This window comes from Raphanus sativus, chromosome 7 (genome assembly GCF_000801105.2).
Source record: "Raphanus sativus cultivar WK10039 chromosome 7, ASM80110v3, whole genome shotgun sequence".
Classification (NCBI taxonomy): Eukaryota; Viridiplantae; Streptophyta; class Magnoliopsida; order Brassicales; family Brassicaceae; genus Raphanus; species Raphanus sativus.
This window is the reverse complement of record NC_079517.1, coordinates 2,862,434-2,879,334: the sequence shown is the minus strand read 5'-3', so window position 1 is coordinate 2,879,334 and position 16,901 is coordinate 2,862,434. Positions and strand designations below refer to the sequence as shown.

The following is a 16,901-nucleotide window of genomic DNA, read 5'->3' as shown; positions in this document are numbered from 1 at the left end:
GGAATTTGATTCCTACTTTTAGTTTTTCCCAAAGGAGAATAATAATAAATAATGAAGTGTTGATAATTGGGTTCCAACCAGACAAAAAGAAAAGAGAAAAGACACAACACATATCAAGAAGGAAGGTTTGTAACCAATGTTTGTAAGCTAAATATAATGATTTAATTAAAAAACGATAAACCGGTGATTTGAATAATGTAACTGTGGGAAAAGCACATGTGAAAAAGGAAAAATCTCAACTTTTTGTTGCTTGGTCTCTATCTCTATCTTTGAGTCAGTCAGTCTACTCTTCTCTCTCTCTCTCTTTTCTCTTTTCTCTCCGCAGACATCAATTCTCCATTTTTCTTGACTAAAATTCTTCTGCGACCTGTGGCTTGTCTTTGATCCGTTCCCAGTGAATCTCCCTGCTTTTATCAGAAACATCACTCCCTTGTCCTCTCTCCTGTTTTTGTTCTTTCTTGCAAGAACTATATTTTGGTCTGATCAGATTAAAAAAAAGTTATATTCCTTTATATCTGTGTTGGTGAGATGGGTTTGGACGATACCTATGCTGTCAAAGCTAAAGGAAACTTGCAATCGAAGAAGCAATCTAACAAGAGTGATGAGAATCACAAAAAGAAGAAGAAAAACAATGGCGTTAACAACAACAGTAAAGGCGACAAAGAAGAAGAAAGAGAAGCAAGTGGATGTTGGCTCAACTTTAGGTTTATGTTTGGTTGCGTACCTTCAAAGCCAGATGCTGATGCCTCTTCCTCTTCTTCTCCTCTCTATGCCACTACAATCCCCACCGGTACATAATATACATTCTCTCTGCTATTGAAAAAATGAAAAAAAAAAAAAACTTTGTTGTGGGTTTAGTTTCCAAAAGTGTAAATGTTACTAATCTAGGGTTGCTTGATTGAGATCATTGAAAGTTCACATCTTTACTCATGAGTTTAGCCTGATGTTTTTGTTTTGTTTTGTTTTGGTAGAGGAAAGCAAACCGGAAAATGAGAAACCAAATGATCAACCAGTTTCCTCCACAACAACAACAACAACAACCAGCAATGCAGGAAGCTCTTCTTCAACCCCAATGATAAGCGAAGAACTTAAGGTCTATTCTAACCTGACCAAGTTCACTTTCAACGACCTTAAGCTAGCCACCAGAAATTTCAGACCCGAGAGTCTTCTTGGAGAAGGAGGTTTTGGTTGTGTCTTTAAAGGCTGGATCCAAGAACACGGTACTGCTCCTGTTAAACCCGGTGCTGGCCTCACCGTAGCTGTCAAAACCTTGAATCCTGATGGACTTCAAGGTCACAAAGAATGGCTTGTAAGGAACAGAACAAACACCTTCTTCTGTTTTCTTTATGATTCCCATTTAAAAAACATGTGTGGTCTTGTCTTTTGCAGGCTGAGATCAATTTCCTAGGGAACCTTCTTCACCCTAATCTAGTAAAGCTGGTTGGTTATTGCATAGAAGATGATCAAAGACTACTTGTTTACGAGTTCATGCCTCGAGGAAGTTTGGAGAATCACCTTTTTAGAAGTATGTAAACAAAACCTCTTTAGATATTTAAAAGTTTTTTTGGATGTTTAAAAAATCGGTTTTTTCTTGCAATGATTTAAAAGGGTCGTTGCCTCTTCCTTGGTGTATACGGATGAAGATTGCAGTAGGAGCTGCAAAAGGTCTCAGTTTCCTCCATGAAGAAGCTTTGAAGCCTGTCATCTATCGAGATTTCAAAACCTCAAACATTTTACTTGATGCTGTATGTTTTTACTTCTCTCCATTAACATGATTAAATACTTTTTCATATTTTTTTATAAATTTACATTTTTGTTTTCAGGACTACAATGCAAAACTATCTGATTTTGGACTAGCCAAAGACGCTCCTGATGAAGGCAAAACACATGTTTCCACTAGAGTCATGGGTACATACGGTTACGCTGCTCCAGAATATGTTATGACCGGTGAGTTTGTCTTGTCTTCTTTGGTGCTATCATATTCAATGTTTGTTGAATCTGTTTTCTTTTGGTTTATAGGTCACTTGACATCAAAAAGCGATGTGTATAGTTTCGGTGTGGTTCTACTCGAGATGCTGACTGGACGAAGGTCTATGGACAAGAACCGACCAAACGGTGAGCACAACTTAGTGGAATGGGCAAGACCGCATCTACTAGACAAGAGAAGGTTTTACAAGCTACTCGATCCGAGGCTGGAAGGTCATTTCTCCATCAAAGGCGCACAAAAGGTGATTCAGCTCGCTGCGCAGTGTCTTAGCCGTGACCCCAAGGTTAGGCCAAAGATGAGTGATGTTGTGGAAGCGCTGAAACCGCTTCCGCATCTTAAAGACATGGCGAGCTCTTCTTACTACTTCCAGACAATGCAAGCCGAGCGTCTGAAAAACGGGTTTGGATCAAGAAAGGGGCAGCAGCCACAACATGTATTTCGGACACTGTCTAGTCCTCATGGGTCGAGAAAAGGTCAGCCACCACAACCAGTGTTTAGGACACTGTCTAGTTCTCATGGTGCGTCTCCTTACCGACCTCAGGTTCCTCCTTCTCCGAAGCCTAAAGAAGCAACCACATAGCGTTCTCTTGCGTGTGGACAAAGGGGATAACAAAGAAAGGCCTAAGTGCTCCAAGCTTTATCTTGTTTAAGCGGCAAGAGATATTTTAAAACCAATGATTTAGTGTAAAACTCTCTCTTTAATTAATTAATGTAAAAACGTTGTAAGAACGATGAATCCAAATGGGGTTGTCTATGGACACTGCTGTGTTATCTTAGTAGCCACTCAAAAGTTAAAAAAACAAAACTAGAGAGGCAATTAAATAATCAAGAAAGAGACTTGTATGGTTCATCTTCAAAGACGATCCTTTCATAGGTTTTTATTTTTCTTCTTCTTATTTTGTAAAAAAGAAAACAAATGAACAATTTTTAAAGGGGAAAAAAAAACCAGACAGAGATTAGTTCCAAAAGATTAGAAGACAGTGGCTCAAGGCTTGAGAGCGAGAGCAAACCCAACCTTTGCACTCTTCTCGATGGCCTTAGAGTCAACCTCTCCAGAGATGGTGATGAACGACTTCGGACGCCACTCGTGTTGGATCAGTGCGTTGGCTATACCAGCATTGTTTACGCGTGTCTTAACCGTGGTCAATGGGTCAAGAGCGTGCTGAGCACCCACGGTTATCGTGTTCACTTGGCTCTTCAAGCTGTGGGTAACCTCGGCTCCAACCACTGTGTTCTTCAACGGGTTCACTATGTGGTAGTACGATGCATTCAATTTCTCACCCTTGTCGTTCCTTTTAATAAAAAAAAAAAACAATTCAAGAAATGATCAAACCCCAAATATAGAAAGTAGAGATTGAATTATAAAGTAGCAGAGGAGGAGGCACTTACAGAGTAAGAGAAGCAATCAAATCATCCTTGGTGAAGCTCACACCGGCGTTGAAATGTTTGAAGTTGCCAGATTCTGTGTCAAAGGACACATCGGTACCAAGAGCCAACACACTGGTTCCAATCACACCGGAGAAGTTGACAACGGGGCTAGCTGTCAGTCCAACGCTGGTGCAGATACCTGCATGGGGATGCAGATACTGGAGCTCAACCTGAGAACAAAAACACACACAAAATTTCTTATACACATTCCATACATAAACAAACTATTTAATAAACTATAAAAGGAAAGTTATTTATTAATTACCTTGGCAGATTTCTGATCAGGCACCTTGGCGCTAAGGATAGCCTTCAATCCAGGGGTAGCCTCATCATAGGTGACAGTGGTAAGGATCTGAAATAAAAGCATGTCAAAATCAAAGCTCATATGAAATTAAAAGATATGTGATGATGGTCTTATTAAGTATATATGCTTACAGAAGAATCAGAGGCAACTTTGATATCAGCAGTTAAGTTCTTGTTCTTGATTTGGGTAAGTACATCACCCACAAACAAATCTCCCTTGTTTGTTCCAGTTGTTGTGATTGCCTACAAAAATCATCACAACACACATTAAAAGTCGCTGACTTTCAATAAGAAACAAAGACTAATCATAACATAAAATTCTCTGATTTTCAATAAGAAAACTTATAACAAAGATTAATCTTCACATAAAGTCTCTGACTTTCAATAAGGAAAGTTATAACAAACACTCATCATCACATAAAGTCTCTGACTTTCAATAAGAAAACTTATAACAAAGACTAATCATCACATAAAGGGCAAAGATTTTTATTCCGACAATAACGATGTAACAGGAAAAAGACAAAACAAGTGAGAAGAATCACTTACAACCCCGGTTGAAGAGTAAGTGGTGATACTGAGCTTCTGGTCTCCTTGGTAGTCCTTGTACAAAAGATCTACAATCCAAAGGCAACAAATTTAAAAACGTATTCTACAATCGAAACACCATACAAAGTTACTATATATATATATAGATCGGTTGACGTTTTTGAGATCCGACAAGAAAACTCATATAACAGCTAAACTCATCATACCTCTGGCCTTTTTGCCGATCTCGGTGTAGAGTCCTGGACCTTTACCCATGATTGTCTCTTTTTTGAAGAATTTGTGACGAAGAAGAGGAGAGCTGTAATGGCTTTTTTTTTCTTGGGTAAAATGTGTGTATATATGGGGAAGAAAGAAAGAAAACCCTTTTTTTATTCTCCTCCTTATCAAGCAAAAATATATCAGCCGTTGGATCTATACTACTTGAGTCGGTTTCCCCTTTTCACAACCGTTGATTAGTTTATTCTCCACTCACCAAGTAATTTTTATCTATTTATCTCCTCGTCCATTCTTTATTTTATATTTATTTTGGCCTTTTCCAGTTTCGTTGCGTGGCACACAGGAGGAGGCCGGCTTCTCTAATATTTTTTTTTTACTTCTTCCCCAAAGTTCTCTTTGTTTAAATCATTTTTTTGGACTCCTTCTATATATTTGCATCCCCATTTTTAGAATCATTTAAATAAGTGATACTAATTTATTCAACATCATTAATAACTGACTGAAGTATTCAAAATAAATGATGTTAAACTATCATTTTTGTAGTGTAAAATACTGAAACGTGTATAATTGTATAGACCCTACGAAAATAAAAGCTCTTAAAACAAAACAAAAAAAAAACTCTTAACTTTAAACTAATAACATGCATGTCGTATTCATAGGTCCAATACAAAATAATATGCCAACGTTATCGGTAAGGAAATTAGCATTCCAAAAATCACCCTGAAAAAGAAAAGCAAAACAATTAAAAACCACACAATGAAATTTCAAAAATTTACATTTTCTTAAAAAAGAGAGAAATCACAAATAACAGTATATTTACCCCGTACTAGCGATTTCCGGATTAACATTATACTCTTTTGCAAAAACAAATGGCACGATCCCTTGTGGCAATGCAGCCTACAAACATAAATCAGAAGAAACTGGTTACTGTTTTTAATGGATTACTAATTTCAAGAGTTGTTTACCTGTAATATTGCGATTCTGAAAAGAGTACTTCTCAACCTGATGCTAAATGCAGAAGCAATCATAAGAGCTGGTCCTATTACAAACTTGAGGACCATTGTTATAATCGCCATTTTTGTTCCACATGCTATGATACTACTTTGCGATGCCATGAAAAGACCTGTTTTATTAAAGCATTCAGCATAAAAAGCCATATTACACATAACAGGTCCAAAGTAACTCATATAAACATGTGTTAAGAACATCAATATAAACTACAAAAGTAACTCTGAGAGTTGCCACTTCTTTCCATTTAATGATATCAATCAAAGAACTTTTGACCTTGGCGTTCCCTCAAGAATTAATTAATCTTTCTATCTATACTTCCTTAGTTGTGGTTAAGTATCTTGTAATCATGTCTCACTTAATGAAAATTGATGTTGAACAAAAAAAGAAGCTCCAGGGCTATTTTCGTTATCTATCTTATATCTATGCTTAATATATCTGTACAAAAGATCTTATGAGCTTGAATCTATACTTGTTTTGAAACTTCCAGCATGTTTCATATTTTAGTTGAGTTGGTCATTCTGAAACTAATTATTTAGAATATTTAGAGAGATTACCTAAGCTGAACATGGCCATTCCTAAGCCTCCATCAGATATCATATGTACTGATTTATCGATCATCGCAGGCAATTTCCATCCCAATCTATAGGAAATAAGAAATAGTGAGTCACATTTGATGTTATACTATAATAAATAGCAAATCTGAATAGGTGGAATATCATTAGACTATCCCACTTAGATTTTTTACTTTTAAAAAGTTGAATTTGTAGATACACAAAAAAAATAGTGAAACAGAAAGCCGAAAGTAGAAGAAGCATATTACTAAATTATCGCTTTTCTTTTTAAAAAGAGGTAAATAAACCTTTACATGTGTAAGTTGATTTATCAATTCATTTTCAAAACAAAGACTGTTGATTGAATTTTTAGATATATAAGATGAAACCGTTCACCTGAAATGTAAAGTAGCCCAAACTAATCCAAATAATGTTGCGTATGTATTAGGATTGGTTATGAACTTTCTCCAAGCCTTCAATAGAATCTTCCCGGTTCCAGGAGATCGTGTTCTCACTATTGCTACTTCTTCTTCTTTTGGCTCTTGCTCTATATCAGCTTCTTCATTTTCATTGCCTTGTTTAACAAGAAACACATCTTTAATTAGGGTAAATGTTAAAAGGAAATTCAAGCGAAAAATATATAAATATATTATAAGCTACCTCTGTGTTCTATGGAAGCTCCAGAAGATGTTATCTTCCTCGCGGCATTAATCTCGAGCAAGAAGAGCATGATGTTGTACCAGATCAAGCTCTGCAACACAACAATCTGCACCAAGATGTTCACAGCTGCATCTCCATCGATGGCACTTAGGATTGGGATTCCAAGAATCAGAGTGTTTGGTAGCACGGATACAGATAATCCTGTTATGATCCAACCCAACTTTCCTCCTCTTCCTCCTGTTGGATGCCAGAATCTTAAAACCACGGCTAATACAATAAAGGCTAAGACTTTCTGGAGAATGTCTGAGAGAATGAGTCTAGGGTTCATTTTAAAAGGGTTGTTTTGGGAGATGACTTGGAAAGAAAGCAAAGGGACGGAGAATTTAGCAACGAATGTGTTGATGCCTGCGCATTGTTCGAGAGAAAAGAGTTTTAGATGTTTTACAGAGAGGTAACCTAGGATCATTGCAACATAGAGAGGAACAGTTGCTGCAAAAACATGGTAGACATCAAGCCAAGAGATCATCTTTTTTCCTATATATTACACAATTGGGGTTTGTAGTCTGAATTTTTTTTATTTCATACAACAAAAACCCCCCCCAAAAGAATGAAAGATCTGAAAGAAAATAGAAGGCACAATTTTCTTTCAAATTACAATGGGAAAAAATCTGTTTGATCTTGTGGTATATATATTGGTAAAGTCGATGGCTTTTTCTTTCTTTCTTTTTTCAAATGTAAAACTCTTGAATTTCAAGCTGTTTGATTCCACAATGGAATTTTTGTTTTAAGGGGAAAAAATGACAGGGGGTTAAAGCCTGGGTTTGTTGAAAATCTGCACTTAAATTTATTTTCTTGTTATTGTTACAAAACAGTTTTGCCAATTCTTGTGGAGTTGGGTTTAGCATACACCAATCATCTTATTTAAGTTTTTGGCATTTTCTTCTCACCAAATTTATATAACTAAAGGAGGAAAAACAACAAAAGAGAAAGAGAAGGCTGTTTTTTTTTTTTGTCAAACATAAACTTCATTAAATATACCAATCCTACTTACATCCAGATTACAAAGCCAACCTAGCAAGGCTGGCCTTAGCCAAAGAGTCTGCCTGAATGTTTTCTAACCGAGGTACAAAAGAGAAAGATAATGGACAGAAGAGAGTGGCAAGGTTCCTAATGTCAGTAAGGACACCTGCAATCTCATTCAAATCCCGCCCTTCACGCAGGGTAGATATAAGGACCTGTGAGTCCGAGGAAATATGGAGACTTTGAAGCTGCAGATCATTTGCTTGCTTAAGGGCATCTCTCAAAGCTAGTGCTTCTGCAACAAGTGCTGATTCCACATGTGTCCTATTTGAGGAACCACGACAGAGGACTGCATCTTCTTCATTTTTAATGATCCAACCCATGCCTCCTGCTCTTGTAGATTCCTGCCAAGCCCCATCAATCCAACAAGAGAAAGGGTGAGGGGTTGATACTCTTACTGGGTTAAGCTTCTTCCGCGCCAGCTTTTTCCCTGCATTCGCGTTCTCCCAAGCTCTAGCTTCTGCAGATGCTTTTGAGATGATATCATCCACCTGAAAAATCTTTCCTTCAAAAACAAGCTTATTTCTTGCAATCCAAAGATTCCACAAGAGCCAAGGGACAAGTGGAGAGACAGTAACTCCTAGCGGGGGAAGCGCAGTCCTTAGAGCCTGAGTAGAGTACCATCTTGAGAAATCATCCACCGGTCCCTGAGCAACGATTTGAGAGGTAAGAGGGACTTTAGTCCAGAACTGAACTGCAAAAGGACATGAGGTGAAAAGGTGTGATATGGTTTCCAACTCTCCACATCTTTTGCAGTTAAGTGCTGACTGTATTCCCCGTATTGCAAGCAGAGAGCCCACTGGAATTGCATTATGTAGTACCCTCCATAAGAAGTGCTGGATCTTTGGTGGTACCTGTAGGTTCCACACCAATTTCTTCCATTCAAACTGGTCTTGTGCTGCCTCAAGCTCCTCTTCTCTGATCTTTTTATATCCTGATTTTGCTGTGTAAATTCCTGAAGGCTCAGGTAACCAAACTTGTCTATCCTCTTGCTTCGTGGAGCATGGGATAAGAAGTCGAATTTTTTCCTCATAATGAGGCATATGAAGACGGATTTTCTCCAGGTCCCAGTCATTTGAGTTTGGGATTAACAGGTCCGCCACCCGCATATTATGATTTGCAAAGGTCGCAGGGCCTATTGGTGCTTCTGGCGTGGAGTGTGAGAGCCAAGGATCCTCCCAGACCTTTATGCTCTCTCCATTACCAATAATGTAGCCCAGTCCCTTTTCCAGGACCCTTTTACCCGCCATTACACTTGACCAGCCATGAGAAGAACCTGATTTATCACAACTCTCCAAGAAGGAGCAATCAGGAAAATATTTTCCTTTTAGAACTTTAGAGAGCAGGGACTTTGAGTCATGTAAGATCCTCCAGCCTAACTTTGCCAAAAGCGAGTCATTGTACTCTTCAAAATTCTTGAATCCCAGTCCTCCCTTGCATTTTGGTTGAGCCATTGTACTCCAAGCTACCCAAGCAATCTTGTGTACATCCGGTGAGCTATCCCACCAAAAACGAGTTAAGATGGACTGGATTCTTTTACAGAGAGAACTTGGGATTTTGAAGCTTGACATAGAGTAGGTGGGTAGGGCTGTGAGCACCGATTGTAGCATTACATGCTTTCCTGCCCCTGAAAGAAACCGAGTAGTCCATGACTGTGATCTTTGTCTTATCTTATCAACCATACCAGTGAAGACATCTTTTTTACTTCTTCCAAAAGTTTCAGGCAGGCCCAAGTACTTTCCCATGCCCCCTTCCTTGGTTATGCCCAGCGAAGCACTAACTCTGTCTTTGATGACTTCTGGTGTTTTGGAAGAGAAAGTAATGGTGGACTTATCCTGATTGATGCACTGGCCCGAGCTTCCTTCGTATCTCTTCAAAATCTCCCTCAATGCTCGGCAGTTCTTTTCATTTGTTTTGCAGAAAATCATGGTATCGTCAGCGAAGAGGAGATGGTTGATGTGAGGGCTTCGCTGCGCCACTTGGAGACCAGGGAGTCTGCCATTTACTTGTGCTATTCTGCATAAGCCTGACAGAACCTCTGTACATAGGATGAAAAGATAGGGCGAGAGTGGGTCTCCTTGCCTAAGCCCCCTTGCTGGAACCGTTCTACCTTGAGGAGCGCCGTTTATGAGGAAGGAATAAGTAACCGTTGTAACACATTCCATGATCCATCCTATGCAGATATCTCGAAACCCCATTCTGCTCAGAACCTGCTCCAAAAAGCCCCACTCGATTCTGTCGTACGCCTTGCTCATGTCGGTTTTGATGACCATAGAGCATCTTTTAACTGCCCCCGATGTCTTCAGATAGTGTAGGGTCTCGTGAGTGATCAGGACGTTATCTGAGATGGCTCTTCCAGGTACGAATGCTGTTTGATGCTTCGAGATCAGGGCTGGTAAGAACTGTTGAATTCTGCGGGTGAGCAATTTTGCAATGATCTTGTAACGCACGGTGCAGAGAGCAATTGGCCTATATTCCGCCGCTGTCTTAGGTGCCTCTGTCTTCGGGATCAAACAAACATGAGTCTCGTTTATATGAGGGAGCATTCTTCCTGTGACAAAGAATGTCCGAATGTCTCGGTAGATATCTGACCCCAACAGATTCCAGAAAGTCTGGTAAAAGCTAGCAGAAAATCCATCAACTCCCGGTGCCTTGCCTCCATCAATAGAGAATAATGCAATTCGCACTTCCTCCATTTCAGGGATGATGCAGAGGTCGTCATTCATTTCCTCCGTTACTCCTCTTGAGATTGTTTCCTCCACTGTACTGAAGTCTGTACCTCCCTTTGAGGAAAACAATTTTTGGTAGAACCGCTCAAAGACCTTGCCTACGTCCTCTTCTTCATACACCGGTGCTCCTTCTGCATTCTCGATTGTTGTTATGGTGTTTCTGGCTTTCCTCACTTTTGTAACAGCATGGAAGAAGGCACTGTTACGGTCTCCTCCTTGTAGCCAAAGTATCCTGCTTCGCTGTCTCCAGAATAACTCTTCATCCTTGTAAGCCTTGCTCAAAGCTTCCGTTAGTGCCTGGACTTTGCTCGGGTCCGGAGCATCTGCTGATAGTTCTCTCTCCAGTTCCTTTTGATTGAAGAGCATAGCCTTTGTACAGAGTTCCTTTTGGATTTTGGACCATTTTATAATCTCCTGTCGACACCGTGAGATCTTGGTCTCAACTGCTTCTTCTGATCCTTTCCTCCACGCTTCTTCTATGATCTTCCTGGCCTCTTCATTATCGTTGAGCCTCCGATCATATCGGAATGGTCTCTTCTTTTTTATCTTCTTTGCATCAAGGTAGGTTAGCAGTGGACGGTGGTCCGATCCCTCAAAGCGGAGGTAATTGCAGGAACTGGCTGGATACATTTCCGCCCAAGCCAGATTGGCTAGAGTCCTATCCAGTCTCGATTTGATGTCATGTGTGTGACGCTTTCCGCTCCAGGAGAGTTCATCTCCCGTGTGTTTCACATCCCATAATCCATTCGATGATACAAAGCTTCTGAATGGGATAAAGGATCCTTCACAGCGTTGCGGACCTCCCTCCTTTTCAGAGTTATCCAAGATGTCATTGAAGTCCCCCGTTAGGACCCAGGCCGAGTCCCTTCCCAGGCCTAGCTTCGATATCTCTTCCCAGAAGGCGGCTCTATGCTCCTGTTGCGGTATACCATAAATGAAAGTAAGGAAGAACTCCTTCGCCTTGTGGATCACTCTTGTATCAATGTAGTTTTTTGTGGAGGACAGGACTGTGAGGTTGACTTCATTTTTCCAAAATAGAGCAAGTCCTCCGCTAAGTCCGGAGGGTGAAATTAAGAAGTGGTGCTTGTACTCAATTGTTTCAATATTAGCAAGAACAAAAGCATCTGAGTTCTTAGTTTCCATAAAGTACATTATGTCCGGAGCATGAACAGACCTCATCTCACGGACTCTTGGAACTGTCAGGTCACCTCCCAAACCTTGACAGTTCCAACTCAATACAGCTAAGGAATCTGGTCTGGTGGATCGCGAAAATCCACCCTACTCTTGCTTGTACTCGCACCTGTTACCTTCCCCACAACTGGGGTAATTGCATCCTTATTTAAAGGTAAAGCTTGATCTTGTGGTGTCTTATCCACACAGAGTCGCTTGCGGGCTGGTGGTCGTCCTCTGGTTGCTCTTTGTTTTGTTAGGCGAACACCTTGAAGAGGGCTTGCTTGTCCCCTTGGTTTCGCTGTGCCTGTGACTTTCCTCACTGGAGCCTTCTTTGAAGCTTGCTTACTCGGGGCAGCTTTCTTAGCAGCCGCTCTCGGCGGGTTCTTTTTACGTGAAGAGGAGGCTGATCCCAATCTCAGAGTTGCTGGAGTTCTTTGTGTTTCTCCACCAAGGAGAATTTGTTGCTCTTCTTCTTCATATTGCACTTCAACATCCTGTAGCCTTGCTAGGAGAGAGTTCGAAAGCCCTGCAGCTCGCTGTGGTTCCTCTTGTGGGAGTTCAATCCTTTCCAGAGCAGAGACCCTTTCATTCGAGGGGATGTTTACTTCCTCAATCCTCTCCAGAGCAGAGAGTCTTCCTGTAGAGTAAGGCTGTTGCTCCTCGATCCTGTTGAGAGCTGAGGTTCTTTCTCTAGAGCGGCTATTAACCTCTCCACCTTCCGGAACAGCCGGTAATTTCATCGATTCTCTTGGAGGCCGAGGGGGAGGAGTGCGGGAGCTCTGAGACTTCTGGCCTTCGTCGTGTTGTTTTCGTGTCTCCTTACTGTATCTTGTAGGAGAGAGATCTCTGGAGTTTCTTCTAGTTGGAGTGAGGTTGCGCTGGGGAGGAAAACTATGATGAGATGAATATTCCCGGGGATCTCTGTCTCTCTCTCGTTTACGTCCATCTAGGACTCTTCTTTCCTCTTCTCTGGAGTAGTTGGATCTTGATCTCTCAAGATGTGGGGCTCGATCCATTCTTGAGTTTTGTAGTCGAGAGTGGACTGATCGATAGTTACTAAAATGTTGCTCCCTTGAGTCTGGTGCTCTGTCTCTAGAGCTAAGAGATAGGGATCTTCTAAGATCATTCTTACGTCGATGATCTTCTAGCTTTCTCAACGTGTTGTGTTGACTGATCCCCTGTTTAAGCTCTTCCTTGTTGTCTCTGTCCCTATTTAGAGGGCAAGTGTCTTTCTCGTGACAGAGCGAGTAGCATATAAAGCAATGCTTCTCCAATTTTTCGTATTCGAGATCCACTGTGATGACCTCACCGTCTACTTCAACTGGGAGGCTCATCTCTAGCTTTCTCAGCCCATCCACCAAAATTCTCATTCTTCCATGCTTAGCGTCTTTGTCCAGAATCTTGCCAAGTTCCTCCCCTATCGTAGTCAGCGACTGATCAGTCCAGTAGTGGAGTGGCAAGCCATGAACTCTTATCCAAAAGGCTATCATGCGTGGGAAGGTGTTGGAGATTATTGGCTCCCAACGCTGGAGAAGGATCATCCACCTCTTATAGTGATACGGTCCTTTCCTGAGAACCGTTTGCAAGGCTTCTTCTGAAGTGAAGCGGATCTGGAAAAGGTCAGGGCCAAGTAAAGAGAAGGCTGTTTAATTTGTCTTTTGCATGAACAAAGAAGAGCTAAATATGCTCCAACAGAACTTTAATTCTATAGCCTTTGATTTTTTCCTACATAAGATACTCAAATTAAATTGAAAAAAATGTCTCTTTTATGCATATATAATTATGAGTAACCTACTGTATAATGTATGACCATTTCAAGTCAAAAAGGATATACAGTACAAGGTATAATACACATGGAGTGTACATAATACTTAGCCGATATTCTTACAACTAAGATCATAGGCTTATGATGAGAATATAAACCAAAAGAATAAAGAAGTGAATTGGGAGGGAAGTAATCATCAAGCATAATATTTATTTGTTTCCAAATTTGTTTTGGAAATTGAGAAATAAGCATTTTCCATTTGTAAATATAAGTAGAACATTGTGTCTTCTTTTTTGCTAAAAATAGGGAACTGTCTGACTTTTAAGTTTGCTTCTAACGAGAAGGAAACAAATGCTTACCATTTTAGATTGAACCGAAACTTTGGAACAATTGAAAGCTGAATTTGTCTGTGAAAACGAATCAAAGCCTCATGGAGTTCTTTTTTAAAATGTTAACTACAATGCTTTACTATGAAAAATATTAGCAAAATGACTTCATATAAATTTGATTATTTTTATTTTTTACAAATTTAACTGTTATATAAGTTTTTTTGGTGAACTAGCTGTTATATAAGTTATATAACCATTTACTTGAAGTAACTTTTTATAATTATAGTCAAAGTGAGGCTTTTTTTTTTTTCTTGGTACCAGTAGAGGGGATATATATATTTGTACCCATCAACAACTTAATTTTAACCATAATTAAGCTTCATAACCCATGAAAGATACACTTCGTAGTTCATTTTATTACTATCATTTGAAGTGAAAGACTACAAATTAAAAAATACAAAAGCAAAGACCTTTACGAACAAAGAAAACATAACATGTCCAGTAGTTCAAACCTTTTAAACTGAACTAATAGATCAAAATAAATGTAAAACCTATCCCAAAACATGTGATCATTAAAAACTTGTAAATAATCCTATTTTTACGCCATAACAAAGAAAATAAATTGGGAGCTAAAAATAATAATTTTAAAAATAAAAACATAGAAATTGTCCACAGAAAAACAATGACGGCTCTCCATCCTGAGCGGTAACTTCCTATAATTGGAGATTGCTTCTTAATCAAGTTTATTTAAACACCAATCATTCACGTTTCAGAAAATTCGCAGTACGTTTCATCATCCTAAGGCTTTAGGCTCTCAAAGGAACAATAAAACAGAAAACCACCTAAAGCCATGTTGAATGCTTAGTAATTTTCCATTTAAATAGCCCCTTAGGGAAACAAGGGAAAAAAATACTTATATTTTCATATAAAAAACTGTTTTGTTTATTTAGATCAAACGTAATTTTTTAAAGATGGAGATGGCTAGGTTATTAAAGTTGATGCTTGTGTTCTGTATTGCCGGTCTGATTCCGACCATACGAGCCAACATATCGGAGTTGGACGAATATTGGTCACTGCGAGCCGACAAAGCTCGAGAGTTCACTCTCCAAGCTTATCATTCTGATCCTTACGAAATCGTCGATCACTTTCATGAACGTCACTACGAGTAAGTCAAAAGTCTATATTTATAAGTTTGAACCAACAAAATTGCTAACGTTTGATTTTGTTTTGGTTTGGTGTATATATATATTTGTATACAGCAACTCTACTGATGATACTGGGACAGAGGAACATAGCGGCAACTCTACTGATGATACCGGGACAGAGGAACATAGCAGCAACTCTACTGATGATACCACTACAGAGGAAGATAGCAGCAACTCTACTGATGATACCGCTACAGAGGAACATAGCAGCAACTCTGCTGATGTTACCGCTACAGAGGAAGATAGCGGCACGAAGCCTGAAGAGGCGGGAACTGAGGTCATTGAAATGGTCGGGAACTCAACGAACAGCACTAGACGAAGCTTAAAAGGTAAAGGCAAAGGAAAATGGAGTAAGCTCAAGGGACCGTGTACCGCAAGTAACCCGATAGATAAATGCTGGCGTTGCCGTACGAACTGGGCTAAGCGTCGTAAGAAGCTTGCCAAATGTGTCCGCGGGTTTGGCCACGGGACGACTGGTGGGAAACGTGGACGTATCTACGTGGTTACAAGCAACCTCGACGAGGACATGGTGAACCCTATACCAGGGACATTGCGTCACGCCGTGATTCAAAAGAAACCTCTCTGGATCATTTTCAAGAACGACATGAGCATTCGTTTAAACCAAGAGCTTTTGGTTAATAGCCACAAGACGATCGATGCACGTGGAGCTGATGTCCATATCGCACATGGCGCAGGGATAACAATGCAGTTTGTTAGAAATGTTATTATCCATGGGTTGCATATTCACCATATATCTGAGAGTAGCGGTGGTATGATTCGTGACTCGGAAGACCATTTCGGAATGAGGACTAGAGCCGATGGTGACGGGTTATCTATATACGGTTCGTCTAACATATGGATTGACCATGTTTCGATGTCAAAATGTCAAGATGGACTAATTGATGCAATTGTTGGATCCACTGCCATTACAATCTCCAACTCTCACTTCACTCACCACAACGACGTGAGCACTCACTCTTACCCATATAATCTAGATTTTTTTTCTTTGACATTGGTCAAATCGTTATTACTTCATATAATATAATATATACTTCTATTATATATGATTATCAACTAATTGCAACGCATCTAAGTATAACCTAAATTTCAACGCCACATTTGTTGAGAGCAATAGCTACTAGACTACGATGTTGTTTGTGTAGGTGATGCTGCTTGGTGCGCAGAACAATATGAATGAAGCGGACATGAAGATGCAAGTCACAGTGGCTTATAACCATTTTGGTAAGGGACTTGTCCAGAGGATGCCAAGGGTTCGATGGGGATTTGTTCACGTTGTGAACAATGATTACACTCATTGGGAGCTTTACGCTATCGGAGGTAGTCAAGGTCCGACTATTCTCAGCCATGGAAACCGATTCATAGCTCCTCCACACTTACCTTATTACAAAGAGGTAACTAAAAAGCAAAAAAAAAAAATAATAATGAGTAACATTACAAAAAAGTGACTAACATTGCATGTAAACTTATGAAAAAAAACTAATTAACGTAGGTGACAAAGAGAGATTATGCTTCTGAGGACGAGTGGAAACACTGGACATGGAGATCTGAGAAAGATATATTCATGAACGGAGCTTTTTTCAGACAATCTGGGGATCCTCATTACAAAAGTGCTCACACGAGAAAACAAATGATTAAACCTAAAAATGGATACGCTGTTTCTAAGCTGACCAAATACGCAGGAGCACTTGATTGCAGAGTCGGTAGACGCTGTTAGAACATCTCCTTTTTGATTAATTACTTTAATGTCTTCTTGTTGTCTTAATTAAAGACAATTTTCACCATTTTGGTTTTTTTTATTCTATCTAGTTTAGGATATAAAGAATTAAGGGGTGAAAATGAAAAGCGTTTTAATTTGTACTAGATTTTGACCCGCGCTTTTGAAGCGCGGGATATTTTA

The 16,901-nt window shown here is 39.7% G+C and overlaps 4 protein-coding genes across 4 annotated transcripts; 2 read left to right on the top strand and 2 right to left on the bottom strand.

Annotated features, from left to right (window-relative positions):
- Positions 1-267: 267 nt before the first annotated feature.
- LOC108816785 (serine/threonine-protein kinase PBL34) lies at positions 268-2,763 on the top strand. The gene is made up of 6 exons (XM_018589351.2): positions 268-790; positions 972-1,309; positions 1,390-1,525; positions 1,609-1,745; positions 1,824-1,947; positions 2,020-2,763. Exons 1-6 carry the CDS (start codon positions 529-531, stop codon positions 2,565-2,567), a joined length of 1,545 nt encoding a protein of 514 aa, XP_018444853.1. The 5' UTR covers positions 268-528; the 3' UTR covers positions 2,568-2,763.
- Positions 2,764-2,809: 46 nt separating this feature from the next.
- On the bottom strand, positions 2,810-4,626 carry LOC108816791 (mitochondrial outer membrane protein porin 3). The gene is made up of 6 exons (XM_018589357.2): positions 4,471-4,626; positions 4,265-4,332; positions 3,851-3,961; positions 3,681-3,767; positions 3,377-3,585; positions 2,810-3,279 (listed from the first exon to the last, which is right to left on the bottom strand). The coding sequence occupies exons 1-6, from the start codon at positions 4,517-4,519 to the stop codon at positions 2,973-2,975; spliced, it is 831 nt and encodes a 276-aa protein (XP_018444859.1). The 5' UTR covers positions 4,520-4,626; the 3' UTR covers positions 2,810-2,972.
- A 402-nt stretch (positions 4,627-5,028) lies between these two features.
- On the bottom strand, positions 5,029-7,659 carry LOC108816786 (auxin efflux carrier component 8). The gene is made up of 6 exons (XM_018589352.2): positions 6,703-7,659; positions 6,439-6,616; positions 6,046-6,131; positions 5,446-5,603; positions 5,301-5,377; positions 5,029-5,200 (listed from the first exon to the last, which is right to left on the bottom strand). The coding sequence occupies exons 1-6, from the start codon at positions 7,226-7,228 to the stop codon at positions 5,134-5,136; spliced, it is 1,092 nt and encodes a 363-aa protein (XP_018444854.1). The 5' UTR covers positions 7,229-7,659; the 3' UTR covers positions 5,029-5,133.
- A 6,889-nt stretch (positions 7,660-14,548) lies between these two features.
- LOC108816784 (probable pectate lyase 19) lies at positions 14,549-16,855 on the top strand. Its single transcript, XM_018589350.2, has 4 exons — positions 14,549-14,943; positions 15,038-15,947; positions 16,147-16,395; positions 16,494-16,855. Exons 1-4 carry the CDS (start codon positions 14,750-14,752, stop codon positions 16,716-16,718), a joined length of 1,578 nt encoding a protein of 525 aa, XP_018444852.1. The 5' UTR covers positions 14,549-14,749; the 3' UTR covers positions 16,719-16,855.
- The last annotated feature ends 46 nt before the right edge of the window (positions 16,856-16,901 follow it).

Bases quoted from the DNA above. Each gene is read 5' to 3' on its own strand.
- LOC108816784 (XM_018589350.2), top strand. From the start codon at position 14,750: ATGGAGATGGCTAGGTTATTAAAGTTGATGCTTGTGTTCTGTATTGCC. The intron at 14,944-15,037 runs GTAAGTCAAAAG...ATTTGTATACAG, and splicing joins TTTCATGAACGTCACTACGA to CAACTCTACTGATGATACTG. The intron at 16,396-16,493 runs GTAACTAAAAAG...TAATTAACGTAG, and splicing joins ACTTACCTTATTACAAAGAG to GTGACAAAGAGAGATTATGC.
- LOC108816785 (XM_018589351.2), top strand. From the start codon at position 529: ATGGGTTTGGACGATACCTATGCTGTCAAAGCTAAAGGAAACTTGCAA. The intron at 1,310-1,389 runs GTAAGGAACAGA...TGTCTTTTGCAG, and splicing joins AAGGTCACAAAGAATGGCTT to GCTGAGATCAATTTCCTAGG. The intron at 1,526-1,608 runs GTATGTAAACAA...ATGATTTAAAAG, and splicing joins GGAGAATCACCTTTTTAGAA to GGTCGTTGCCTCTTCCTTGG.
- LOC108816786 (XM_018589352.2), bottom strand. From the start codon at position 7,228: ATGATCTCTTGGCTTGATGTCTACCATGTTTTTGCAGCAACTGTTCCT. The intron at 6,132-6,438 runs GTGAACGGTTTC...TATTTCCTATAG, and splicing joins TGGGCTACTTTACATTTCAG to ATTGGGATGGAAATTGCCTG. The intron at 5,201-5,300 runs GTAAATATACTG...TTTCTTTTTCAG, and splicing joins CCGGAAATCGCTAGTACGGG to GGTGATTTTTGGAATGCTAA.
- LOC108816791 (XM_018589357.2), bottom strand. From the start codon at position 4,519: ATGGGTAAAGGTCCAGGACTCTACACCGAGATCGGCAAAAAGGCCAGA. The intron at 4,333-4,470 runs GTATGATGAGTT...TTTGGATTGTAG, and splicing joins GATCGGCAAAAAGGCCAGAG to ATCTTTTGTACAAGGACTAC. The intron at 3,962-4,264 runs GTAAGTGATTCT...TGATTTTTGTAG, and splicing joins CTTACTCTTCAACCGGGGTT to GCAATCACAACAACTGGAAC.